General features: G+C 43.7%; 2 protein-coding genes across 2 annotated transcripts in view; both read right to left on the bottom strand.

Annotated features, from left to right (window-relative positions):
• Positions 1-9,747, bottom strand: part of TDRD12 (tudor domain containing 12) — a gene marked incomplete at its 5' end in the record, with an annotated part of 55,174 nt that extends 45,427 nt beyond the window's left edge. The window contains 5 exons of the mRNA XM_081032310.1: positions 915-970; positions 1,902-2,021; positions 3,602-3,738; positions 5,526-5,684; positions 9,724-9,747. Coding sequence (XP_080888436.1) covers positions 915-970; positions 1,902-2,021; positions 3,602-3,738; positions 5,526-5,684; positions 9,724-9,747 — 496 coding nt within the window. The remainder of the gene's footprint in view (positions 1-914; positions 971-1,901; positions 2,022-3,601; positions 3,739-5,525; positions 5,685-9,723) is intronic.
• Positions 9,748-16,278: 6,531 nt separating this feature from the next.
• NUDT19 (nudix hydrolase 19) lies at positions 16,279-24,450 on the bottom strand. Its single transcript, XM_081031749.1, has 3 exons — positions 23,491-24,450; positions 18,203-18,410; positions 16,279-17,366 (listed from the first exon to the last, which is right to left on the bottom strand). Exons 1-3 carry the CDS (start codon positions 24,202-24,204, stop codon positions 17,158-17,160), a joined length of 1,131 nt encoding a protein of 376 aa, XP_080887875.1. The 5' UTR covers positions 24,205-24,450; the 3' UTR covers positions 16,279-17,157.
• Between the last annotated feature and the right edge of the window lie 3,502 nt (positions 24,451-27,952).

Raw genomic sequence — 27,952 nt, 5'->3', positions numbered from 1 at the left:
CTCTCAGAGACTTAATGATCCACACAGCAGCTCCATGTATGGGTACCTATCAGACATTACGCTAACTCTTTCACAAACTTATTTCATTTCACTCTTAGCACAACCTTTGAGGGTCACCGCACAGGTGAAAGGCCAGGCTCAGAGAAGGCTACCCAGAAGTAACAGGGCCGTGTTCAAACCTAGGTGCTCTGCATCCTCCAAACCTGTGTCTACCAGCATCCCCTCCATGGACTCACAAGGACCAAAACTCCAAAACCAGCGACCTTCCCATTTCTCCCAGGAGCAAAACATCTGGCTGTTCTTTTACCCAGACAGTGGGGCCGCAGAGGAGAGGGGGGACCAGAACCCCAACAGGTACAGGCAGCACCCCAGGCATTTCACCCCTATTCCTCCTCAGAACAGCCTTAGGAGTAGGCAGTTACTTGGCTCTTTACTGACAGGGTTAACACAGATGACACAAATGAGACTGTTAGTCAACAATATAAAGACAGCACACTACATAGGTGCTCTGAGACATTCTGTACATCTCCAATTAGCAATGATGAGGATTACACAGTAAGTTAGGCTTTTCATCAATTGTTGGTTCAATGAAATGTACGTAAATTTATCTTGCAGTGCTGCAGCGTCTTTGCCAACTAAGAGGCAGGCATTATTATTGTGCAAGGGTCCCTCCCCGAAACAGCCCGTTTCTAACTTCACCTGTCAATTACTGACGTCCACATCCACCCTCAGAATTCCAGAGGTGCAGATTCACTGTCACAGTGGGGAGTAAGAAGCGCCAGGGAACTCATGAACCCATGCGAGAAGGGTCAGACAGCTAATCACACACATGTCACACGCCCTCACTCACGGAAGGTGAAAGCACCTTGGGTGTCAGTTCAAAGCAGGCTGCAGTGATCATTAACTTGCCTTACCTTTGAGAATGTTCTGGAAGTACTGAATAGCTGCACTGTCCCACTTCTGGGCTGGTCTGAAACAGTGAACAGACGCAACTTCATCAAATACAAAACCTGAGGCCAGTACACCACCATCGTTTTGTAAACCATGCACTAGGTGTTTCTGATATTACACGTTGAACGTATGATGCAAGTAAGGGGGTGCGTGGCTCTGGCTCTGCTCTGGGGTGATGAACCCAGCTGCTCCTCTCACCATCGCTGCCTGCACCAGTTCAGAGACAGCTGAGAAAGGGCGGGCCCCATCCTGGGGCTTCCTGAGTGACTCGTGCCCACCACCATGGCACTGTCTGTCCCAACACCATCGTCCCCAGTTATCTGGGACATATCTGCCTCCCCGACCAGAACACAAGCTCCCTGGGGCAGGGCCCCTGAGTGTGAGGTGTTCAGCACAGGCTGGCACCCATGAAGTAGAAAGGAGTACAAAGAGCTTCGACATAGCTCCTTAAGTGAAATGTGGAAGTAAGACAGTCTGTTCTCATGTTCATTAAAAGCTCCGTGCATATGAATGTCTATAAAAGCACTGAAAAAAGTCTACAAGTCCAGAGACTCAACAGGTCAGACAGGCCTCCCAGGAGGAAGAAAGAGGGGCTGAAGAAGAATGCAACAGACTTTTTATTTTTGAAGCTCCATGATCCTATGCATTCTTTCTCTTTACAGTTGATTTATTGCTTTTTGCAAGTTAAAAAAAAAGAAGAAGAAGCCGAAGAGCACAGAGCTCAGGTCCCATTCTACACCCCTCAACTGCAGCCTCTGGAGATGGGGCCGCCCAGGGAATTCGGCTCACGACCCGGTATGACACACACGGACTCAGAAGACACCTCTTGAAGGACAGAGAGACCTCTGAAATCGCTTAGCACTTCTCAAGAGGAGTTAATTTCATACAAGCATCACATACTTGGTTTAAGACTTTCACTAATGATTCAACACGTCAGAAGCTATACTTACACAATTTCAGCACTGTCTTCACAGAAGTCAATGTGTAACGTAACAGGTTTCGTGCAGTACAGTCTGAATTTTTTCGCTCTGTAGGGAAGCTGCATAAAAGTTTCTACTGCAACTCGGATGCTTGACAGTGAAACAGAAACAGTTCCATTATGAAGAAAAATTATATATAACATAGTTCTTTAAATCACATCAATATAATTAATACACTTAACATGAAACACACAAAAACCAATTCTTTCTCTTTCATATAGCCACCAACAGCAGGAAGTACTTGGAGACATTTGCCTAAACGGGTGAAAATTGGCTCTCAGCGGATAAAAAAAAATCTCACTCTTTCTTCTGTATAAAGCATATACATATAGTATTTACACAGATATTCAGTATATCTTTAATGTTAAAATTTCACAGCATGGGGGTGGGGAGGGATTTGTAAAATGATGTCTAATGAAACTCCATACACTGAGAAGCACTGGGTAATAATGAACAAACCTGGGAAGCAAATTCTAGTTAAGATTTTTAAGTATCCATTTCAATACGTGACCAGAATTACCTTAAAGTTTCTGTAAATGAGCGGATGTTTTAGTAATTAGTGTTTGCCAACTTTGCACAAAAGACCTGGCGGACTGAGATTTAATAAATAAGTTGTTCAACATTTTTAGTTCCCGTTTTTCAGACAAACGACAGATCACTTGAACATACCATTTCCACATAAACAGGGCAGGCTCGGCCTCTTGTGTCTCAGCTCGGAAGAAAGTGGCTGCACTACCTGCCCGTTGGGGCCTCCCCGTGCTCTACACAATCATGATTCTCTTGCCCCAAACAAATTACACGTAAAACTCCAAATACTAAAAGAAAATAGCCCCAGTTTAACACAATAGTTATTTTTACAACAATTATGGTTACAAAGGTGCAGAATCACAAGTCAGAAATGCATCTTTTTTCTTAAATATCTGCAAGTTTCCAATGTCTGATTAAGTCCTTCTGCCGAGTGAAATTCTATTCAAGATAAAGCTCCTGTTGCAGTTCAAGTCTATTTGGTGGGTCTGTTTTGGAAGAAGGGTCCCCATATTTATTTATTAAACTGATATCCTCTTACTCTGGGACAAGAAGCTATTAAAGAAATAACCACAAACCTCAAGACTAACTTAGTGTTTTCTAATGAACGATGACGTGTGGTCCTGGAATCCATGAGGGTTCATTCTGAATGTCTCTTGCCTCATGTGACAGTCACAGCCTCCCTTTGTTAAGATAACCAGGAATATATACTTGAATATATGCTCTGCTCTCCGCAACCTGAGGCTGTACCAGCAAACTGCCCCTTCTGTGGACATGAGTTTCTCTCTGCCCCGGGCAGCATCCTTCTTGCAGCCACGCCTTCCTGAAGGACCCACACCGTCCCATGAACAAACTAAGCGGCCGGGCCAGGTGAAGCGAGCAGCTGGCCAAGAACACCAGAGATGCAGAGCACCTGCCCTTTCCAGGAAGGAAGGTGGAAGGTGGGCTGGAGCTGCCTGCTGAGCCTGCATTCTGACCACTTGCTCTTGCATTGACTGCAGGTAGAACTGGAACCTGCAAGTCTTGAAGCTAAAAAAAATTCTGGTTTATGACCTCTATCTCCTTACTCTGAAAACTGACACTCTCCTTTAAAACTGACCTTTGTCTCCTTAAAGAGCACGAGGCAAAAAAAAATTCATACGTACTTTTTAGATTTCACTGGAATGGACTTGGCAAAATCCACCAGGAAACATTCTGCCAGGTAATGGTCTGCTGAAGACACAATTGACTTAATAACAGCCCTGCACCAGCCCTTGAGCTCCTGAGAATACACCACACAAACCTACAAAAAGAAAGGAAAAAGAAAAAAGAAAAAGAAAAACTTCAGTGTTAAAATCTCTAGCCACATAATGAGAGCTAAAAGGTGCTCCCCAAATCATCTCAGCCTACACTTTACCTTTCAGAAGAGGAAACTGATTCAAGGAGGTGGACCCTGGTCAAGTTAACTGACCACTGCTTATCGGGGAAGCGGGGACAGCCTCAGGAAATAAGAACACAGGGGACCTGAATTCCATTTGGTTTTCTTACTACCATCCTTTCGACTGCTTAACTAAGGACCATTTTTAGAAATTAAAGAAAATGCATTGCTTTACCTTCTTAAATCAGAAAACAAAGCTTACAAATGATTGTCAATCATGCACCAAACCGATATGAAACCACCCTGTGACATTTGTTTACTTACCTGCCACAACGGTACATCAGCTCCATGACGTGGAGTTTTGTCTTTTTTGTTTACTGCCACACTCCCAGCCCCCAGAACAGTGATTGGCATGTACTAAGCCTTCAAAAATGATGTGATGAATGATTGAATAAATAAATGCCGGCCACTCCCTTTTAGGGAAACTGCCCTCCTGAATTGACAGGCCTTAGCATCTAACTGTCCCATAGGGCTGCCAGGCCAAAGTTGACTCAACGGCAACCCAGACAGGCAAACCATCAGTTGACCACAAATGTACAAAGTGGCCAACAGGGAAGAAGTGGGCCAGTGGAGATTCCTGCCCTTGGGAATTCAAGTTGGAAAATATAGTGCAGCCATTCTGCAAAGAACGGGTTCTTCCCCCCCACCCCCAGGAGAGCACAGGGACGCACCGGGAGGAAAGGAACACGCCTGTCGCCGCCGATGGGTGCGCCTCCCAGCAGCAACCCTCCCAAGAACTGGTTCTTGAGAGCCTCACACGACTCAAAACATAAATAATTCAAGAGAAATTCTGCCAAAAGATGGAGGGTTATTTCTGTTTAACGCTTAAGTCAAAGTAACCTGTAGGAATGGTACGAATAGATCATTCACACAGCCAGTCAACTCTGAATTGATGGTATAGTAGGTCTTCCACTAGCCAAAAATGGTATGATTTAAGCATCAAAAACAATGATTACAATTGATGAACATATTAAAAGCCTTGAGTTCCATACAGTACTTAAAAAATAAAAACGAGGAAAATAAAAAATCTCTGGATACCAATGTAGATAACTAGGCATAAATCACTTCGCTGAAAATTGATAAAAGAATCAAGCAATTCTTCTGCCTTCCCAGTATGAACTGTATTGTCAAGGTAGCCAAACATCCTAATAGAGGAGGGAAAGTTCCCTACAGAGGAATTCCAGCTCCTAAATGCAGAAAGAATGTGAAAATGACCATTTTGCAAGCTTAAGTGAACGTGTTGATTTGGGCAGTGGTGGTCATGGGATGGTGCAACCATTATATGAAAAGCTGATGGCACCACAGGGGAGGCATCAGCCCTAGACCAACAACACCCACGACCTCTTCGCCGAGGTACCTACACCTGTGACCATCTCATACACTAACCCTCAAGTTCCCAGCCCCAGGAGGATGGCCCCAATGCCTAAATTTAGATGATGCTCTATCTCCTGTTGCTCCATGTGAACCTTATACAACAATTGAAACTTTCCATGATTAGCCTAAATCTTCTGCAACCCAAAGAACCTAACACAAGGCAATGATTCTAAGCAATTAAAATACTCTAAAAGCTTTTATCATCTTAGTTGCCAAAATATCCTACATGTTGAGTAGTATTTCAAGCCATGGTGCTTAAAGCACATTTAGATACATACCTGCCCTTCTTCCAACATCAATGGTTTTATGTCTACGTCTCCACACATGCTATTATAGAAGTCATTCATGGCACTATTTAGTTTTTGATAGTCCATTTCATGATCTAAAAAGGGACTGCATCCTTTTATAATAACCCAGAAACAACCTGGATCTTCAACCTGTAAAATTTTAAAGGACAATGCGTGATTTAAAAGTAGAACCATAAAGAAAAAAGAAAAAAAGAAAAATTAAAAAGAACCATAAAATAATAAACCTTAGAATCACAATGACTGTTTCTGATTTAAGTGATCTAACAAATTCCTTTGTCTTAAAGGGTCAAACCAAAGATAAAAAATAGAAGACTCTCAATACATATGTATGTCATCACTCTGTACACCTTAAACTTACACAATGTTACATGTTAATTATATTTCAATAAAACTGGGGAAAAGACCAAAAAAATAAAATTCTAAAACATGTCACCAATAATATGTAATTCTTAATTATGTGTTGTGATTCAAAAAGCAGAGATCAGTGTCCTTGAGCTCCTGTTATTTTGAAAATATCCATAATAAGATACAAGAGCAAGGTTCAGAACAATGTTTTCAGTATCCTACATCTTTTGTAAGAAAAATAAGGAAATATAAACATATGTACATTTGCTCATATTAAAAGAAGTAAATGATGGGAGATAAACTGGAACAAACACAAATTATTACCTACAGGGAAGCCAGGAATGAGATAGAAGGGAAAGGGATGAAAGTCAGAACTCTCTGAATGTATCTTATTATCTATTAATGTTATTAGAAACCAAGATTTTCACTGTTAAAGATACAAATAGAAAATGAAAAGTTAAATCTGCATTGAAAATATCAATAGGAACTCATTTCTGTATTTATGTCATGTATTTATTTCTTAATTTTGCCTACTGAAAGGGTCTGTGGGTGGCCTTTGTTTTCTTTTCTTACTCTGCTAAATAAACTTACTCTCACTTTAAACTTTATCAGCTCACATTTGAATTCTTTCCTATAGGAAGCCAAGAACTTTCTTAGCCCAGGGCTTGAGTCCCCACTCCAGGTTTCACCTCCCCTTGGGGCACACTGAAATTGCTAAAATGTTTCATTTTTTTAAAATCTCCTAAAGCCTAAGAAATGTAGACCGGGTGCAGTTTTACCAGCAGCAGCACAAATGGTTCAAGTTGCCATTTCTTCCATGTACTTTCCTAGGAGGGGATGGGCTCTAGATTCCTCCCATTCCCACCTCTTACACGAAGGTTGGGGCCCATGCCCACCTCTTACATGAAGGTTGGGGCCTACTGTTTCCCACCAGAGCTATATGGCAGTACTGCCTAGTTGCAATTATCAGTGTACTACTGCCTTACACATTTTTCTCCTGCATGTCTACTTTATTTCCATCAGAAAAATATGTATATAAATTTTGGTCCACTCTCTTCTCCTTTACCTCTATCATTCACTCTTGAATAATTTTACTCAAGTAAAAGCTGAATCATCTGTCTGGTATTGAATACTAAATATTTCACATTATTAAATTCACAGGATTTAACTGAATGAGGTGTGTTCTTTGTTTCTCAGGGACAATAACTCATCTTTCCTACATGTTACTTCCTTTTACTTTTATTTGCGTAATTATGTAATGAGTATCTTTTCCCACATTCAGCAATGTGAGTGTGTAAAGTGTACTTTATAACATCAGTAACTGGATTTATCATCTAACCTTCGATTCATGTTCAATTCCCTTAGTACATGGTATATCCATAATAACTTCAGGTATTTTAGTCACACTTATGCTTTCCAACATCAATTGTAAAAATTAAGATGTTAATTTAAAAACATTATGAAAATGTGTTTCCAAACTGAATAATACTGGGCCCACTTATAGTCAGGCTGTTATGAGAGGTCCTTGGACAGCTACTGCTTCAATCCCAACTCAGCCTCCTATGGGCAAAGCAGCAAAGTGGTTATCAGCTTTAGCAGGAAAACTACCCTTGAAATGCTGTTTGTGGATTTCACTGACAGTACTGAAGCTAGCAAAACAGTTGTTTTTCTTTGTACCACATTAGTGGGGTCAAGCCTACAGGTTTTAGAATTTCACCCATGTTTGTAAGAGCTTGTTTAGCTTTTCTACCACCCCTCCTGGCACAAGTCGCCCGCTTGAAGGGTATATGCCTAGCTGTCCTGATGTGTACATTGTCTGTCCACTAAGACAGTTTAACTGTAGGACCCAATGGCCCTGGAGTTCCTCCTCCCCGCAGGCGGATCACCTTTGTGATCAAGAATGACCTGGCTAATTCCTTTCACTTTTGGCCCCTCTGGGAAAACAAGCCCATACTCACTTCTGACTCAACTGCATGTTACCTGGGTTACTTTCTTAATATATATTTTAAATCAACACTGTTTTCTGTTAGTGTCATCTTAACAGGTTTGTTATGCCAGTATGGTTTCATTTGTAGGGTATGTTACAACAAATACATAACTGTTAAAACTTTAAAATTTAAAACAATTTTAATTGTGGGAAAAATATACATAAAATTTACCATCTTAACCATATTTAAGTGTGCAGTTCAGTGGCATTTGGGATGTTCACAATGTTATACTACCATTATCACCATCCATCTCCAGAACTATTTTTATCCCACAAAACTTAAACCCATTAACAATAACTCCCCAAGGCCACTCCCTTCAGTCCCTGGTTAACACCATTCTACTTGCTGTCTCTCTGAATTTGATTATTCCAGGAACCTCATATAAGTGGAAACATACAGTATTTGTCCTTATGTATCTGGCATATGTCACTTAACATGTTCTCAAGCTTCATCCATGTTGTAGCACATTTAATTTCCTTCCACTTTACGGCTGAATAATATGCCATTGTACATATATACCAAATTTTGTTTATCCATTCAATGGCTGACACACACGGGAGGAAAATTCTTTTTATCCCTGTAAAAGCTAAATTAATCTGGAGAACTACAAGTGGTACTTGTACCAAGAAATACTAGATTGGATAGAAAATTTGTTCAGTGCGATCAGGGTAGGTGCTGGAAGTGGGGGCAGACCAGAGCTGAGGGGTAGATAAAAGAGTTCCTAGATACAAATAAAAGACAGGGATTCCCAAGGTGGAGGCAATGAGAATCCAGCTGCTCCTGCCAGAGTTCTGCCCTGATGGATTGGCATGTGGCAGGATCTGTACCCCTGGAAGAGCCCCGTCTTTCTAAAGGAGAAATTGCACTAGCCTATATAGGACTGATGGTGGAGAGGAGCTCGCCAGTGGGATCTGAAACCCCTAAAAGTCTCAGAGAAATCCTCGGTAAAAGTCAGCTCCTTCAAATGTTTGTGAGTCTCTGTTCCTATATATTAAACGACATAAAATAAGACCGGGAAAGTTGATGGGGTTTTTTTTAATCCCATGATTTGCTGTGGCCCTCTCCTCTGCCCACTAAAGTATGTTTTTAAAGTGATTTATACTAACTTTTCGCAATAACCGAAACCCACTCCTTTACTCTGGTTTGTATTGTTCCTCCAAGAAATGTGAACACACCACGAATTCCCCGCCTCAAAGAGGAAACTGCAGCTCTCCGCTGTTCTTAACAGGCCCCCATCCAGGGTGAGCCCCAGCCGCGGACGCCCCTCCGCTCCCCACCTCCCCACCTCCCCACCCCCAACCCCCACTCCAAGGATCTGAGCCCCGAGGCGCCCTCGCGGGTAGGTAGTGGCCGCCAGAGTCCCGGGGCGCGAGCGGGCAGAAATCCCCACCAGTGAAGAGGGAACGCGCGTGTGTACGGAGATGGAAGAAAGGGAGGTACAGGTCACCCCGGCCCCTGTCCAGCAGGGGCCACCAGAGAGAACCCTCGTCCGAAAGAATAGGTCAGGGTCCCCGTTTCCATCCACCTGGGGCGCGCGGGAGCCCTCAACCAGCGCCGATCCGGTACTCGGTGCGTCCCATCCCCTAAGGTTCTGGAGTTAGTAAATACAGGACACGCAGTTAAATCTAAATTTCGTAGAAATGATTAATTTTTTACTGTATGTCAGAAACAGTGCACGGGACACGGCTGAGCTACAATTTCATGTTTTGCTGAAATTGATTTTATCTGGCACCCCGACCCGCGCGGTCCAAGGACCGTGGTCCCAGCCGGGCGGACCAGCCCTGGGAGGGTTGGGGCGGGTCAACGGCCCGGCCCCCGGCTTCGCGCTCGCTCACCTTCAGCACCAGGACCTGGAGCATGTTCCCGCGCCTCGCTGGCCGCCGGCCGATTCGCCCTGGGAAGACACGCACCGTCGCGGCCGCGCCCCTTTACGGGTCTTCCCGTCGCTGCGAACACCAGTGAACCTCACGGGCAAAAGCCGAGGTTCTCCCGCCGCTGGCCTCCAGCCTCCGCCCTCCGTAGGGGCCCGCACCTGCTTCCCCGTTGGCCTCTGCGACCCTGCGCGCCAGCTCCGCCCCCGCCCCAGGTTTCCGGCCCCGCAGCCCACGCCCGCCGCGCACCACAGGCGGCGCTCTGCCTCCTGCAGCACGGGTCCCTGCAGCACGGGTCCCCGCCGCCCGGCTCCCGCCTGCGCCGCGCAGCCTCGAGGCTTCTAGAAACCACGTGTTGCGCCAACGGCACCGACAACTGCCAGCGCCCTGCGCACAGCGCCCGGTGGGGCGGCGGGGCGGGATCCAGAGCAGGGGAAAGAGCTGCGGAGGGAAAGCGCCAGGGCTGCGGGGCCAGGCATCACGTGGTTTAAAGGATCTTGGGGTTCGGGAGGTCATGGGTTTCACCCTCTGGCCCGCCCGACCATCGAGGGCCCAGGGACTCCCACGTCTACTGTTTTTCCCGCAGGTGGGCAACTCAGGTCATGGTCAACTGCCAGGAGGCCCAGCCCTTTGCCTCTTGGCCAGCCTTCACCTCCTGGCCTTAAGGTGCGTGACAGTCACGTCCAGCCACTGAGGCCTGTGCTTTCAGGGCCTCCAGGAAACATTCCCCGTCCTGTTGTCCCCTCACCCCCCACCTCTGGAAAGGTTCTTGGTCCCTGTTTTCCTCCCAGCTGGCTCTCAGTTGACGGGGCTCCCCAAGAATCAAGTCTTGGGCATCCTCGTCACCACCAAAGGTCACTAACTGCTGCCTAGTGGGCTAGATTCTCCCCGTGGATGTGTTTTGGGTTTTCTTTGCTATTGTTAAGGTACTGCAGAGTTCTCTGAAGACTTGGAAGCCTCTGTTTCTCACCTGAAAATTGGGACTTGAGAGAGTGGACCTCAGAATTAGATGAGGTCACACTATAGGGAGCGAAGTGAGACAGGACAGGTAGGTAGCCTAGGAAATTGACAACCCCCTGCAGGGTACAAGTAACAAGTGACTGTATTCAGTACCTGCAGCTGGAGAAAAACAAGAACCGGTTTCATTCAGCAAGGCTGATTCCCCATGATGAGGACCTGACCTTTAGCTAATTATAATGTCATTATAGTCTAATTTACATTGTCAGTGATGAAACTCCTTCGGCTTTTTCATGTCTGGGAAGCTATTCAATTTTAAATGCTAGCCTTGCTTTTAGGGTAGTCTTGGTTGTAAGTCCTTACTTTTCATCACTTGGAATATTTCTTGCCAGTCCTTTCTGGCCTGCAAAGTTTCTGTTGAGAAATCAGCTGACCATCTTGTGGGAGCGCCCTTATAAGTTACTAGTTGCCTTTCTCTTGCTGCTTGTAGGATTCATTTGTCTTTAACCTTTGCCATTTTAATTATAATGCGTTTTGGTGTGGGCCCGTTTGGGTTCATCTTTTTGGGTCTTTCTATGCTTTCTGGATTTGTATGTTTGTTTCCTTCGCCAGGTTATTAGGAAAGTTTTCAGTCATTATTTCTTCAAATAGGCTCTCAATCCCTTTCTTTCTCTCTTCTCCTTCTGGTATCCCTATGATGCGAATGTTGCTATGCTTGATGTTGTCCCAAAAGTCTCTTAACTCTCCTCATTTTTGTTTTTATTCTTTTTTCCTTTTGCTGTTCTGATTGGGTGTTTTATACCTTGTGTTCCAAATCGTTGATTCGATCCTCTGCTTCAGCTAGTCTGCTGGTGATACCTTCTAGTGTATTCTTCATTTCAGTTATTGGATTCTTCACTTCTAATCGGTTCTTTTTTATGGTTTCAATGTCATTTTTTAGTGCTTGCTATCTCTTTGTTGAAGTTCTCACTAGTTCCAGTGTTTTGAACTCTGTCCATTTTATTTAGTTCTTTTTCCTCCTGTTCATTTGGGATGTATTTCTTTGTTTCCTTATTTTGTCTTCCTCTGTTTCTATGTATTAGGAAGATCCGCTACATCTCTTACCTGGTGGCCCTACATGTAGTACGTGTCCTGTGGGGCCCTGGCACAGTCTCCATTGTCAGTAGTGTCCCTTCTGTGGGTTGTATGTGTCCCCGTTATATTTGAACCTTGATTGCTATTGTCACATCAATAGGTAGGACTGACCCTCAGGCCGATTGACTGCAGGATTTGGCCACATCCACAGCTTACAGGCTGCTGTACAGAGGGCTTGTGACCTGGACTGGAATTCACCTAAGTGAGCTGTGGTGCCTGTTGAGACCATGGGTGTGCCACTTGTAGGGCTAATTGGTCAGTGCTATGCTGTGGTCTGACGCCAACCTCCAAGTATGTTGGTTCTGGGGCCTCTTGGGAGGGGTTCCAGTGCAGGCCCAGGTAAGCCACTGCCTGTGACCAGGCTGGGATTAGCTGGTAGGAACTACACAGCAATCCACAGTTGGTTGCTGCCTGTGCTGGACCTGGAAACATGTGGGAGAGGCCACGCTGCGAAATGAGGAGGGTTGCCACCAGTATCAAGCCTGGGGTAGCTCTGCAAAAAGCCAGGACACACCAAGGCCTGCTGCCGCCCGCTGCTGGCTCCAGTAAGGTTCAGCTGCTGCTAAAGCCTCCTGTGGCATAAGAGATGGTGGGGCGGGATTCCAGTGAGTCAGCACGGCAGAGCTGCAGAGCTCACCAGACCAATCAGAGTCAGATCTGGCTGTAAGCATATGGGATGGGCTCAACACAAGAAAGATGGCACCCACCTGCCAGCTTCATGGAAGGAGTCCCCCACACAGGGAAAATGCCAACTGTCCTCCAGGCCTCCCCCCGAGGCCGCACACCTCTTTCTGCCCCTGTATGTCTCCAACACCCCCAGAGTCACCATCCCTCCGCCAGAGCCCAGAGTGAGTGCCTGCAAACGAGTGAATCTGTGCATGGGCCCTTTAAAAGGACAGCTGGCTTTCCCACTGCCTTCCATATCCCACCCTGACGGTTGGGATCCCCACTGTTTTTAGCCAGATGTTGTGGGGGCTCCTCTTCCTGGCACCAGTTCTCTGGGCTAAGGAGGCTGATGTGAAGGGCTGGGGTCCCTTCCTCCTGTGTGGCCGAGATACCCTCCCATTTTTCATCCACTACAGGTTTGGGGCCAGCCCAGTTTGCGTCTCTGCCTCTCCTACCAGTCTCCATGTGGCTTCTTCTTTATATCCTTAGTTATAGTTCTGTTCCTAGTATCCTTAGTCTAGTTCTGTTCAGCTAGACTTAAACTGGTTCTCCAGGTTGATTGTTCTATAATTTAGTTGTAATTTTCATATGTTCACGAGATTAGGTAAGCACAGTATTTATCTACTCCACCGTCTTGGATCGTTCTCTAGATAATTAGGTTTCAAAATATTTAATCTGAGATTCTTTATCTTTTAATAAATTTAACCCATTTTTTAATGTTGTTAGGGTTGACTCATTCCTACTTGAATCATTTTATTCTAAGCTTTGGACTTTTGTTGCCATTTGCATTGTTTTCTATCTTTTGCATTAAAGGGTACACTTTGTTTCTGATTAATTTGGAAAGTGACCATTCTATTTTTGATTCTATTATCTCCTTTTGCATTTAAAAACAAACGGTATTTATTATAAGAAAACTGCAGCTATTGATTCCCTCCTCTCATTTTTTTTTCTTATTCCTCCCATAACCACTTAATATAATCTGGGATTATAGAACCAAATTATTTTTATGAAAAGGGGGTTTTACAAAACAGGTTAAAATTCGAATTATTCTTTTTAACATTTGCAATACTTTATAACCATATCATTCACATTTGCTTCCTATATTGATTTCCACACTCACCATCAAGACTTCTATTATGCACTTCTACTTCAAAAGTTTTTATTTTGATTAATCTTCCCAGTCATCTATAGTATTTCTATGAAGTGAATTTTTCCAGAATGAGTGGAATCTTCAAAGACTATATATGAGATTTAAATCTGAGGCTTTCACATGTGTTTGATGTAGAATTATTGAGCCCACACACCCTTTTCCCTTCAACATATTATATGTGCTGTTACTCTGTAACACGCTCAGAAGCCTGATTTTGTACCTTTCTGAGCAATCTTTTCTTCCTGAAAATCTGTGCATTCTTTATCTTTGAAGTTCAAAATGTCATCCAGGTATTGGACAATTTTTGTTATTTTTGCTTTAACCACAACAAGGCCTTTTAACCTGAAGAACAACATCTTTCTTCAGCTCTAGAAAACTTTATTCTCTACTCTAAATAATGCCTTTCTTCTATTCTAGAATTTTCTTTTAGACATGCCATAATCCACATATTGGGTGCCCATCCTCAACTGTTTTTCTGAGGCTGCAGTAACAGAGGGACTCAAGAATAAACCAAGGTAGCTGCTCCAGGTGTCACCATTTCCAGCCAGTGAGAAGGGAAAGTAGAGCGCCAGCAATTTCATTTTTAAAGGATGTGACTTGGAAATTGCTTACATCACCCAAAGAGAGAAGAGGATCTGAGAACAAGTATTGAGGGACTCTAACATCTAAAGGTCAGTTTGAGGAGAAGAAATTAAAGAAGACAGAAGGAACGGCTAAGAGGGAGCAAGGAGGAGTGGAAAATTGTCAAAAGTTACAGGGAAGTTGAAAAGATAGTAGTTTGAGGAGAGAGGAGAAACTATGAAATAACTAAAAAAAAAAAAACTACATGTGCTCAAATGTGAGGACTACACACACACACACACACACACACACAAATCAGACTCAGAAGAGAGGAAGTCTCTTCTTGTATTTGAGTCCTTATTATATCTCCCATATTATAGGGCACTCTTATTTTTATTAACAAAGAACTTTGAGGACATGTCAGCCTGAAATATTGATGCCAGATCAGTTTTGGATTCTTATGGTCATCCAAAAGAATAAGCAAAAAAAGGTCAGCAATGAAAATGTATACTGACTTTGTATCTATTCCTGAATTCATTGATATAACTGAAGTTTCAGGAGATTATACAGTATCATAGAAAACGAGTTTTCCTGGCTGTGCCCTGGACAAGATGGCATGGAGAGGGATACCAGCATGGGCAGGAAGGAGGAGGGGTAGGGACAAATAAGCAGCTTTCTGGCTTTCTGCTTCTGTAGCTGAGGCCCAGGCTCTTGAATATATGAAGGAAGGAAGACCATATGATAAATGCTACAACCACTAACAAGCCGGGCTCTGAACAACACACTTATTCAGCTCATCAGGGCAGCCCTATTATTTTTGGTTAGGGTATCACCACAAGTAGGAAATCATGTGACAGCGTCCCACAAGGAATTCTTGGAAGGATACAAGTTTCATTCACATTGAAAACAACAAAAAAATAGATCTTTATGAAGAAAACCCAGTCATATTACTTTCTCACTATATCTCCTAAAATCACCCACTTAGCCATGTAACTGGCAAAAAGGGTGCATGGCCAGGAGTGTTGGGAAAGTCCGGGTCATGCACAGTCTTTCAACCCTCCCTTGGCTGCATAAGAATGGGCCTTGGGCCTGGAACACTTCCTTACCAAAACATCGAGTCCTCACAGCCTATGCTGGACTTGTCACCTGTGTGGAACTATCTTTCCCTGTTTCAGACTCAATGTGTGCTCTTTGCTCTTCTGCTTGAGCATGTGCGTCCTAGGCCACCTGGACAACCCCACTGTTATGTCTGTCCCCTACAGGGAAGAGACGGCGTCCTTCTCCTGCATCCACAAGAGGGATGTGAGCAGGCCAATTATCTTGTGTTGGCTACAGGGAGGGGACCTGCTGGCAATGGGTAACCACCGTGTACTGCTAGAGCTGATCTTGCTCTGCCTCTTCTCTATGTGAGTAAAGCAGTGTTCCATCCAATGGTTGGCTCTGTTGTGGTCCCCTTGGTGATTATACTACCAAGGTGCAAATGGGCAGAAGTGTTCAGATATCTGCTTTTGGTGACAGGCAACAAATGTCACTTGCTTGACAATCAGGTTCCACTCTTGGATGTGGGACTAACTGTGTGAATCTGTTTCTCAGTTTTCTCAATGGAAAAACGGCAGTGTTCCCTGAGGTCCCTTCCAGCTACGTAACAATTCCATTTTGTGTAAGAATGAAAGAAAATATTATATAATATTATACATTATGCCCAAGGCCAAAAGTCAGAACTTTTGACCAGATAAAATGCTAACAGTATCTGTGCTTCTCAAAATTTACCTATTGGAATCATTTATTGAAGAAAATGGATTTTACTCTAGATGAGTTTCTCAACCTTGGCCAGGTAATTCTTTGCTGGGGAGGCTGTCCTGTGTATTGGAGAATATTTAACTGCATCCCTGGCCTCTCCCCACTAGATGGTAGTAGCACTTCATTCTCAGTTGTGACAACCAAAAATAACTCTAGATGTTGCCAGGTGTCTCCTAAAGGGCAAATGTACTCCGGGCGGAGAACCACTGATCTAGATGTATTCTTCTAATCAGAATTAAATAATACACATGAACTTTATTCATCAATACTTCTATTTTATAAGTAGAAAAACGAAGACATTTCATGAAAAAGTAAATCTATTGTACAATGCATAATATAGTCAAAGACCCGAAATACAATTGGTGTTTAACCATTTCCTATCTTTAATCAGTAAATAATATTCCTCTTAACAGGTGAAAAAATTACCCATATTAAAAATACTGAAAATAAACATCATTAATAAACACCATTAAATAATGAATAATTCTACATTTCTCTAAGCTCTTTGTCTCATTAACTAGTACTCCAGAGTAAAAATAGTTATGCCTTTTGTTATGGATTCATATTTCTTTAAAATATTAACTAAAATAGGTTTCCATTTTCATAAACCTAATAACTAATGCCATTTGGTTTTAAACAGAACTGTATCTTAATGATCAAGCTAAATAATATTGAGAAAATAATGACATTGTCACTCAAAGGTCTTCTCAGTCTACCGTTCACCATGTAATCAGACACCCTTAAATTAACTCTAGCAGAAAAGCTAAGGAATTCATGGATCGATCTCATGGATTGAACATCAAGGAAAATGCTAATACACTGGACATTTAAAAGACAATGGCAGTAGAACAGCTTATTTAAACTTTTGATACTGAAAAAATACAGAAGTGGAAACCCTTGTGAATTTTTTTCTTCTCATTTCAATAAGGTCATTAATACTTTATACCCGTGTGACACAGCAAGGTTTAAAGAATAAAACAAGCAAGAGAGCTCCATAATATACCTGAAATATGAAAGACTGTACTATAACTTTTACAGGCACATAGTTAAGTTCCAAGCAAATCTAGTCAACCCTCGTTATTCATTAGGACAATTTCAAGTGAAGTGGGACAGCTTACAAATAAGTAATACTACAAATGGCTCTTACTTACTATATAGTTCTTAGGAAAAACATGTTTATTCTTCGACTGAACAGTTACATGGATACTATAAACATGATTCAGACTGTGTATCACTACTCGGTGAAATTTCTTGCCTTCCTTCATGATTTCTTCAGTCTTTTTTTCAGTGGTCAAAACATTTTCTAAAAAATCTGAATCTTCTAAGTACAGCTCATCTCCTGAAAAATATTTTAATTCCACAGTGTTATTTTATAAAGCATTCCAATATATTAGTGACACATAAATCAATATATTTTTAAATCTACTTCATGGGCTGGCCCGGTGGCTCAGGTGGTTGGAGTTCCATGCTCCTAACACCGAGGTCACGGGTTCAATTCCCACATGGGCCAGTGAGCTGCATCCTCTATAGCTAAGATTGTGAACAACAGCTCTACTGGGAGCTGGCCAACGAATGCATTAGCTGGGGGATTTCATGTGTTTGGAACTGAGATAGTTGTTAAATAACCTTAATAGTTGTTAAATAACCTTAATTTTATGAGCTTACCTCAATTTCTTTCTTGTGTTTCCCCATTACCCAGCCAAGAATTTTCTTTGGGTACATAAATATTTGACTGGTATTTTTTCATCATAAACTATAATTTTTATATAGTTCATGAGTCTCTTTATCCTAGTCAATATTAATATTGGCCTTGATATCCATATATTTTTGGTGTTTCAAATTGGGCTGCTCTAATAATTTTAAAGTTAAATTACAGAAATTATCATTTACTCATCAAAATTGCTAAATTATCCCACTGTATAGGATGAGTAACAAATATTATCACTCTTGTGAGAACTGAGACAGGTAACCACAAATACCACAGGTCACAAAGCCCCACTCTAAACTGCCACAAAATCTCTATCCTACACTTGCCCAACAACTGACCACCAACAAACTCCCTAATTCAAATAAACTGACAATTCACATGGTCTCGTAATTCAAAATTAAAATATAGAAAAGATAAGCGAGTTAAATGTGAATGCTAACGAAAGCACTGATGCCTCCCTGACTTACCTGGTAAAAGTTGGATCCGCCCATCAGCAGTCAATAATGAGATGGGCAGCCATCTTTCCACCTCTTCCAATGCGAGATCCAAACAAAATTTGTGCAAGTCAGAGAGTGAGGCAAAGTTTTCGAGTCTTCTTATTTCATAGAATTGTGGGGGTGCCAACCAAATTTCTTTTGATACGAAACTTTCAGTTGCCTCTGATGGAGATGACCACTGTGGAAGACAAAAGTACAATTCCCTGAGGTTTATTCCACAGACAGTGCAAGATTTGAGAATGTTAGATCAGTATATAAGATCTAACTGAAGATGTAGAATTAGTTCATTAACGTGCCTTGCTAGATTCTTCTGAGACAACATGAAAAGGATTGGTGAAAAAGGCTCGGTTGATCCCCTTAAGAGGTTGGTTATTGGAACACTGATCCTGAGAACTAGTAAATAAGCTAGGATAGATCACCAAGGGTTGGCCTGTGAGAGTCATTCAGCATAAAAGGCAGGAGATGCTAAGGTCATTCCCGAAGGAAAGAAGACTCTGAAGTAAAAACTCATGGCAGCAGATTGAGAATTTAGTGCCCAGTTGTTCCTTCCATAAATAGGTGCCTTGGTTAGGCCCTGAGGATATGGTAGTGGAAAAGACAAAGCTCTCTCAGGCCTATAGGGCTGTCAGCACCCAAAATGTGTGATGTGTGCCACATGTTACAATGGGGGTAGAGTCAGGAACAGTAGGAATTTTCAGGAAGGTCAAGAGGCATGGCTCAGGCTACAGCCCCAGGAATGTAATAATAACAGGGTATCAACCAGCCAATGTTTGCCCATTTAACTTAAGGGGCCTCACTGCTGTGACCTACCCTCCTTCCCAAGCCTTCCTTCCATACACACTTAGATAAAAAGAGCTGATTCAACAAATATGGAATAACCCCAAAGGTTTTTCTTTAGCTGCTTTACTAGGGGAAAACTGATTTCCATGCCTAAATCCAGGGAGTTGAAATTGATTTCTGTTTTGGATAACTATATAGGCCAAAGTTTTATAAGTTTGTATGTTCTTAAACATCCCTTAAGAAACCTGTTAAATCTTCAGTCTATGGGGCCAGCGATCTATGTTTAACAAGCACCCCAGATTATTCTGAAGTTGGTTGCATTTTGAACACAAAGTTTGGGCCTCAAAGGACCACCCAATCTTTCAGTTATTTACAAAGCATTCTGCTTTGTCAGTTCTACGTGAGTTCAGTGATAACAATTAAGACGAAGGGTTAAACAATAGGCATCAACCCATTTAATTTAACCTATTCCGGGGCGGCCGGATGGCTCAGTTAGTTAGAGCCCAGTCTCTGGACAACAGGGTTGCCGGTTTGATTCCCACATGGGCCAGTGAGCTGTGCCCTCCACAACTAGATTGAAAGAACAACTAACGACTTGGAGCTGATGGGCCCCCGAGAAACACTGTTCCCCAATAAAATTAAAAAAAAAAAATTAATTTAACCTATTCAGGTTAGTCCAGACTATCAGTTAAAAGAACTTACTATTTATCAGTTACTTGTTACTAGTAAAGCACTGCTTCAAATACTTTACGTAAAATAATTCCAGTCCTTAGGACAACTCTGCATACTGTCATTTTGTAAATGAAGAAACCCAGGCAGTTACTCTAACTAGACAATCTGGGCTTTGGGCTCATGTGGGGAGTGCAGACTGGCTCTAAATTCCACTATTTCCACTAGGTTTCAGAACCTCAGCATTATTGACACTTTAGGCCAGATAATTCTTGTTGTAGGAACTTGTCCTATGCACTAAAGGATGTTTAACAGCCTACCTGGGCTCTAGTAGAAACCAACAGAAGTCCCCGAGTTGTGACAACCAAAAATGTCTCCAGACATTGCCAAATGTACCTGGGGGTGGGGGTGGGGGGGTAAATCATCCCCTATTGAGAACCACTAGCCTAGACCAGGTTAAGAATTATTTATTGGAACCTCCTCTTCCAGCCATGAGTGCTATAAGTACTTTCCTCTGACATAATGTAAAAAATAGATTAGTGGACACAATCTATAAGACCACCATTTTTGAACATTAAAAAATGTGGAATTGTACTATGTAACCAAAGAAAAACAAATGAGGTACACTCAGTAGAATTCCAAGAGTTTCCAAGGCTTTCTACCTAACAGGAATCCCCAGTCTACACCACAGGGAGGGAGAACCTCATCAGAGTATAGGAGGCTCATCGACTTAAAGAAACAAAGATCAGAGTTTGGAAAACCCATACAGGCTAGAATTTGGAAGACAATGTATGTGAGAGGGGTGATCTCCACAGAGTAAAGCTCCAGATACCTGTATAAAGTGCCTTTGAGTCGTCACTAAACACTAATCTATGCATGCATAAGGTGAAACCACATGACATTGCTCTTTTCTCAGGAATTATTGTTTTCCAATTACCTGGGAGCTTTAAGACTAACAATCCCAGGGCTCACCTAAGGCAAGGAATTTTTCAAATTCCCTCCAACCCCAATGGAGAGACCTTGCTGAATATAAGGGGCATTCTGTAGACCCCAGAAGGGTCACACATTAGAAGTGCAGCTATTTGCCTTAAAATAAAGGCTACCATAGACCTACCCTAAAAACACTTAAAAAACAAACCTCAAAAGGATCAAGTTAATTTGCAGTGACTTAATTTCCTGCCAGATAAGGTCCATCGATCATTAAAGGAATTTGACACAAATCTAGTACTTGATTAAAAATCACAATATCCAACACCCAATCAAAAATTGCAAGAACCACAACAAAACAGGAAAATGTGATGCACAGCTAGAACAAAAATCTATCAATAGAAACAGACCCCAAAATTACAGAGATGATGAAATTGGCGGAAAAGGACATTAAAATTGTTACAAGTACAGTCCATTGGCTCAAAGATGTAAAGGAAAATATGAACATGATGAGAGAAATAGAAAATATTAAAAAAGAACTAAATGGAATTTCTAGAGACGAAAAATATCTGAAGTGAAAAATACACTGGTGGGGAGTGGTCGGATGGCTCAGGTGGTTAGAGCTCTTAACAACAAGGTTGTCAGTTCAATTCCCACATGGGCCAGTGAACTGCACCCTCCACAACTAGGTTGAAAACAATGGCTGGAGTTTGGAGCTGAGCCACTGGTGGGCAACCGGTTTGTTCAGTGGTTAGAGCACAGTGCTCATAACACCAAGGTCGCCGGTTTGAGTCCTACGTGGGCCAGTGAGCTGTGCCCTCCACAACTAGATTGAAAACAATGACTTGGAGCTGAGCTGCGCCCCCCACAACTAGATTGGAAAAAAAAAAAACAACACTTGATATCCTGGAAAAACATACTGGTCCCTAATATTCCCCAATTTAAAAATAATAATAATACACTGCTGGTATTTACAGCAGATTAAACACTACATAAGAAAACAGAGAGAGAACTTGAACACAGCAGTAGAATCTATTCAACAGAATCTATTCAAGATAAAGCATGGAGAGGAAAAAATGTTTGAAAAAAATGAACACGGTATCATGGGACATTACCAAATAGTCCAACATACATGTAGCTGGAGTCCCAGAAAATATCTAGGAGAAGATGAAAAATATTTGAAGAACTATAAATAACAGAACAAATAGAAAACCATGATCATAATCAAATTGCTGAATACCAGCGATTAGGAGGAAATATTTAAAGTAGACACACACCAAAAAAACCCGAAAAAACTCCACATTATATACAGAGGAACAAAGATAAGAGTTAAAAGCAGACTTCCCATCAGAAAATTATGCTAACCAGAAAATAACGAAGCAACATCTTTAAGCACTGACAAAAACAAAAAAACAAAAAAACACCTGTCAACCTAGAATTCTATCTATACACAGTCAAAATAGTTTTCAAAAAATGAAGACAAAAATAAAGTATTTTTCAGATAAACAAAATTTAAAGGATTCATTGTCAGAAGATCTAAATACGAAACAGAGGAAGTTCTTTAGTCAGAAAGACACCAGATGTATATCTAAATCTACATAGAGGAATGAAAGATGCCACTAATGGTATGTATGCAGAAAAAAGAAAACATTTTTCACCTTATTTTTACAGTCTTTAACTGTAAATGATTGTTTAAGGCAAAATAATCAGTGTATTATAGAGTTTATAATAGCAATGAGTCAACTGCGTGTAACAATAAGATGGTAGATTTGAAACTAACCTTATTGATAATGATATTAAATATAAATGATCTAAACACTCCAATTGAAAGGCAGAAATTGTCTTATTGGGTATAAAAGCAAGACTATATACTACCTATAAGAAACATGCTTATAAGTCCGGCCCGGGGGCTCAGGTGGTTAGAGCTCCATGCTTCTAACTCTGAAGGCTGCCGGTTGGAATCCCACATGGGATGGTGGGCTGCACCCCCTGCAACTAGCAACGGCAACGGGACCTGGAGCTGAGCTGCGCCCTCCACAACTAAGGCTGAAAAGACAACAACTTGACTTGGAAAAAAGTCCTGGAAGTACACACTGTTCCCCAATAAAGTCCTGTTTAAAAAAAACAAACAAAAAAACACTTATAAAAAGGTAGAGTGGCTATATTAATGTCAACGTAAATTTCAGATTTCAGAATAAGGAAAATTACCAGGGATATAAAAGGACATTTCATAATAAAGGGTCAATCCATCAGGCTTTAACAGCCCTAAATGACTATGCAGCACCTTACACAAGGGAGCTTCAGAATACATGAAGCAAAACCTGGCAAAACTGGAAAGAAAAAAGGCAAATCCACAATTATTCATCGAAGATTTAAACATTCCTCTCTCAGGACAGTTATTTGATGGACCCATAAAAAAGGAAGACCCGAAAGACCATAGGTATCAAGGAATGTAACTTGTCATTTTTACAAACACTCCATCAGACACAGAACATTCTTTTTAGGGGCAAAGCGTACATTCACCAAAGTAGGACATATCTATGGCCAGGAAACAAGTTGCAATACATGTAAAAAGACTTAAGTCACAGAAAGTATGTTCTCTGAGGAAATACAATTCAACTGCTGTGGGATGAAATGACTTAACGTCAAGTGCCTAGAAGGGAGCCTCACGCCTCATCTGCGCTTCCCTCCGCTCCTGCGATGGGGAAGCGGGGGAAACAGTTCACCAAGGTCCTGGCTTTGGCCTGCAGGGCCGGGGGTCGGGCCACGTGGGTCTCAGGACCGTTCAGTCGCTTGTTGGCTGCACAGCCCTTCTCCCGAGGTTCCGGGCAGGCCCTGGCCGCCAGCCGGGGTCCCTACTCGGCGCCGTGAGGTCGCCCTACCTTACAGCCCACCACCTCGGCCAAGTCTGGGTAGACCGGCGGCGGCTCACTCAGGCAGCACAGGAAGAAGGTCGTGTTGTAGCGGCGACCGCCACGTTGCAGGAACGGCGTGAGCCAGACGCTCCAATCGTGCAGCGCCCAGATGTCCGGCGTGCAGTCGAGGTGCTCGCAGAGGCGCAGGAAGTGGCGCGCGTCGCCGTGGACCTGGGCGCGCCAGGCTGCCAGGCTGGGAGGCGGCGGCAGGGCGCGGGCCGGCCCCGGCGCGGCGGCCGGAGACGCCCGGGGCCGCAGCAGCAGCACGCCGGCCTCCTCGAAGGTCTCGCGGATGGCGCAGATCCGTAAGGCGACGTCATCCGGCAGCGCGCCGTCGCCGGCGGGTGTCCCCGGGGCGGGCAGCCCCGGGAAGGCGCCGCGCGGGGGCGGGGAGGGGTGCAGGCCGAAGCGCGGGGGCTGGTGGTGCGGCGCGAAGAGGCTCAGCCAGTCGGCCGAGTAGTCCGCCGCGTCCAGTACGCCGCCGGGGAAGACGTGCGCCCCCGGCAGGAAGCCTTGGCTCTTGGAACGCTGCAGCAGCAGCAGCCGGAAGCCCTCGGGGGGCGGCGGGGGCGGCGGCGACAGCGACGGGGCGGCGGGGCCCCGGGGCGTCCAGCCCGCCGTGAGCAACACGCTGGCCGCCCGCCGCCAGCTGCCGGGTCCCGGCCGCAGGGGGCCGCTCATGGCGTTGCTCGGCTTCCGGCCTTCGGTGCTGGCGCGGCGGGAGCTCCTACGCGCGGACCCCAGCGCTGCGTGAGGACCCAGACCCGCGTCTCGTAGGACACACTCCTCCAGGGGCGAGGTGAGCACCGGCAGGTGGGCCTTCACCAACGCCGGCCTGGGGGAGGGGCGTGGCACGGGCAAGCGCCGCCTCCAGTGTCCTCGTTGCCAGCCTGGTCCCTTTCAGGGACAAGGGCTAACAGAGCCGCCTGAAAGGAGAACCACACCGTCCCCACGCAGGACCAGGAGCACGAATGCTTACGGGAGCACGTGACCTGCCGTGGTAAACGTGCCACGCAAACCCAGGGTTGGTGACCCCTGCCCGACTAAAACCTGAGAACTAGGACTTTCTCCCTCATATTTGGGGTTGACACAAGGGTGTGTTTCCTTTTGAGGGGAGGAGGGAGTGTCCTAGAAGCAGGTGTCTGAGTCTTGCAGGCTCACATGAACCCCATCAATGAGAAACTGATGGATGAGCCAGGTGCCAAATCATAAATTTCTCACTGCTCAGCCTGAGTGTGGGAGGTCTTCCATGAATCCCTACTCCTCAGGGTAATCTGGTGTGGTGGACACCTTTTATTACCTAGGACCACCCACCTTAAGCATCTTAAGCATATGATGAGTTTTCACTTTCGGGGAGATGTTTAATTGAGGCCTAGAGATGGGAATTTCTGTTGGCTCCACATTTTCAGTGGCTGTAATACGAGGTGTGATCAAACAATATAGTGAATGTTTAAATAAAAATCATTTTATTACAGTAAAAGACAATGCCGTTAATCCCCCTCAGAATACTTCCTGTCACTTGGAACGCACTTATCCCATCGCTCTTGCCACTTTCTGAAGCAGTTCTGGAAGTCCTCTTTCGTGAGTGTCTTTAGTTGTGCTGTCGTGCCTGCCTTCATGTCCTGAATTATTTTGACTTTGGGGAGGAGCCAGAAGTCGCATGGTGCCAGATCCAGGGGAAAAGGTGGGTGAGAACACACCACAATGTTTTTATTTAGCAGACATTGCTGTAAACCACAAAGTGATGTGTGATGCGCAGCGTTGTCATTGTAGAGGATGATTTACGGCACAGTGTAAAACACACCTTCTCTCAAACATAGCTCACACCCTACTGACTGCACCAAACAAGTAGAAACTTGTCACATGCTATTACTAAATTTCGAGGCACTGCTTCCCATATTGAAGATCCTGCCTTTCCGTTGGATGGCACTCAGCAGCAGCATTCACTGTATTTTGTAATCACAATGGGAAGACTCCATGTCACACATCACTTCTGGTATATGGCAATTTCTGTCAAATAAAAACATTATAGTATGTCCTCATCCACCTTATTCACTGGATCTGACACCATGCGGCTTCTGGCTCTTTCCCAAAGTCAAAATGACCATGAAAGGTAAACATTTTGAATCGCTTCCCTGCGGCTCTGCAAATCGTTTCAGAATCTATTGTAGATTCTGGGGTGGAACCCTGGAACCTGCATTTTTAACAACTCCCGACTCCCAGGTTGTTCTAGTGCTATGAGCCATGGGAAGCCATGAATTCGGTCACAGTGACATGATCAAATGCATATCTTCAAAGGTCATCCTGACAGCAGCATGGTAACTCAGTTGATTGGGGCTGGACTGGAGACCCATGGAATGTGCTAGGCATGAAATAACGAGGGCCTAAACTAGGAGAGTGGCTGTGGAGGGGGTGAAGTGGGGAGAAGGGAATGATTCAGAGAATATTTAGGAGATAGACTTGATGTAGTGTAGTAATTGGTTGAACATGCAGAGCAAAGGAGAGGAAGGAGTTAAGGTTCTATAGAAGCTCTAGGGAGATTGAAGTATCTATTCGTCAATCCTGGGAGTAATAATACTAGTATTTACTAAGCACTTACTGTGTGTGAGGCACTAGCAACTTTGTGAGTATTAGCTGTATAATCCTCACAAAACCCTATAAGGTGGAAATAGCTATTGCCATTTTACAGGTGAGAAATTCACAAAGGGGTTAAGTATCTTAAGAAAGGACACACACTTCACTATAAAATAACACCATGGTTTTATAGGTATAAATGTTGATTTCTTTATCAGCTGGTTTTCTCAAAGGCTGGTCATTCCTGAGTGAGCTGACCAGGTCCTGGAGTGCATGGCAAAGTGGTACAGTGCCACTTTATGGATGTATCCAGAGATCACATCCTATAACCTCACTTATCGCACTGTAGCCAAGAATCAGAACAGAAGCAAAGAGCAGACCCTGAGCCGCAAAAAGGATAGAAATATATTCAAATCTAAAGCATCTACTCAGAGGAAAAATTAATTTATGGACCTATTGCTTCTCTATTGCTATTAATAGATTCTTCTTAAACTTGGTGGCTTAAAAAAAATAAACATTATCTCACAGTTTCTGTGAATCAGGAATTTGAGAGTATCTTAGCTAGGTGGTTCTGACTCAGTGTCTCCCATGCGATTGTGGCCAGCAGGTCAGCCAGGGCTTGACTGGGGACTGGGGGATCCATTTGTACAATGGCTCAGTCACATGGCTAAACAATATGATATACTTTCTCTTCATATGTATAACTTTATTATGACAAAGACACCAGAAAATTGTCTAAGATATTTAAAAAGTGGAAAAATTATCTGTAACGCCTGTCACAAAAGATTAAGAGTTAGGGCGGGCCGGTGGCTCAGGTGGTTGGAGCGCCATGCTTCTGCAACTGAGGTCGCAGGTTCGATTCCCACATGGGCCAGTGAACTGCGCCCTCTACAGCTAAGATTGTGAACAATGGCTCTCCCTGGGGCTGGGCTGCGTGAGCAGCCAGAGGTTGGCACCGTTTGCCATGAGCTGCCATGGGCTGCCCTGGGGCTGCCGTGTGCCTGGCGACCTACTGCCTCAGCTGGGAGAGTGCAAGACTCATAATACCAGCATGGGTCAGGGAGCTGTGTCCACACAACTAGACTGAGAAACAGCGGCTTGAACCAGAGTGGGGGGCAGGGGGGCAGGGAACGGGAGGCAGAAGAAGGGGGGGAAAAGATTAAGAGTTAGGAAAAAGAAAAAAACCCCAATTGTGTAGAAAAATTGGCAAGAGGTACGAAAAAACAGTTCACTGTGATTTATCCTGTCATTTATCGTATTTAAGGTCCCACAGCCAACAACTGTCACAATCTCTCACCAAACATATCAGCATGTTCTCAGACTGCCCTGCCCAGCCCTGTTCTGCCAGGGGCCCAGTGCCACCTACCTTCGGCATAACAGTAAATATACACAGCCTTCCCCTACTCGTGCTAGCAATTATCATGTGCCACTTGGCCACAAGACAGTTACCATGTTGATGACAACAGTTGCTTACTTCATAGCTAAGGACAGTTGACTCTTCAGTCTTGTATTCTATTGGTCCTTCCCAGCTATCTTTACAATAAGAAATTTCCTTATTTGAATTATTAGCATATGCATAGTCCTGAAAAATATGTTACAAACATGTTGCATCTTACCTACAGCTCCAAGTAGACTTTTATTTCAGTCTCTTACTCAGCGAGCCCAAATTCATTTCTGTTATCCGTTACTTATCAGGTTTTTCAGGTGAAAAACAAAGCAAGAGAAAGCAATCTACAGAGCTAGCCATGGAGAAATGACGTCGGCTTGGAGACACAACAGTAAGAGGAGAATTTGTTCAACCTGCCTGGAAGCCAAGGCACATCACTGCCATGAAAACATAATCGACCTATGAATG

The sequence above is a fragment of the Rhinolophus hipposideros genome (genome assembly GCF_964194185.1).
Source record: "Rhinolophus hipposideros genome assembly, chromosome: 21".
Classification (NCBI taxonomy): Eukaryota; Metazoa; Chordata; class Mammalia; order Chiroptera; family Rhinolophidae; genus Rhinolophus; species Rhinolophus hipposideros.
This window is presented reverse-complemented; position numbering and strand designations above follow the sequence as displayed.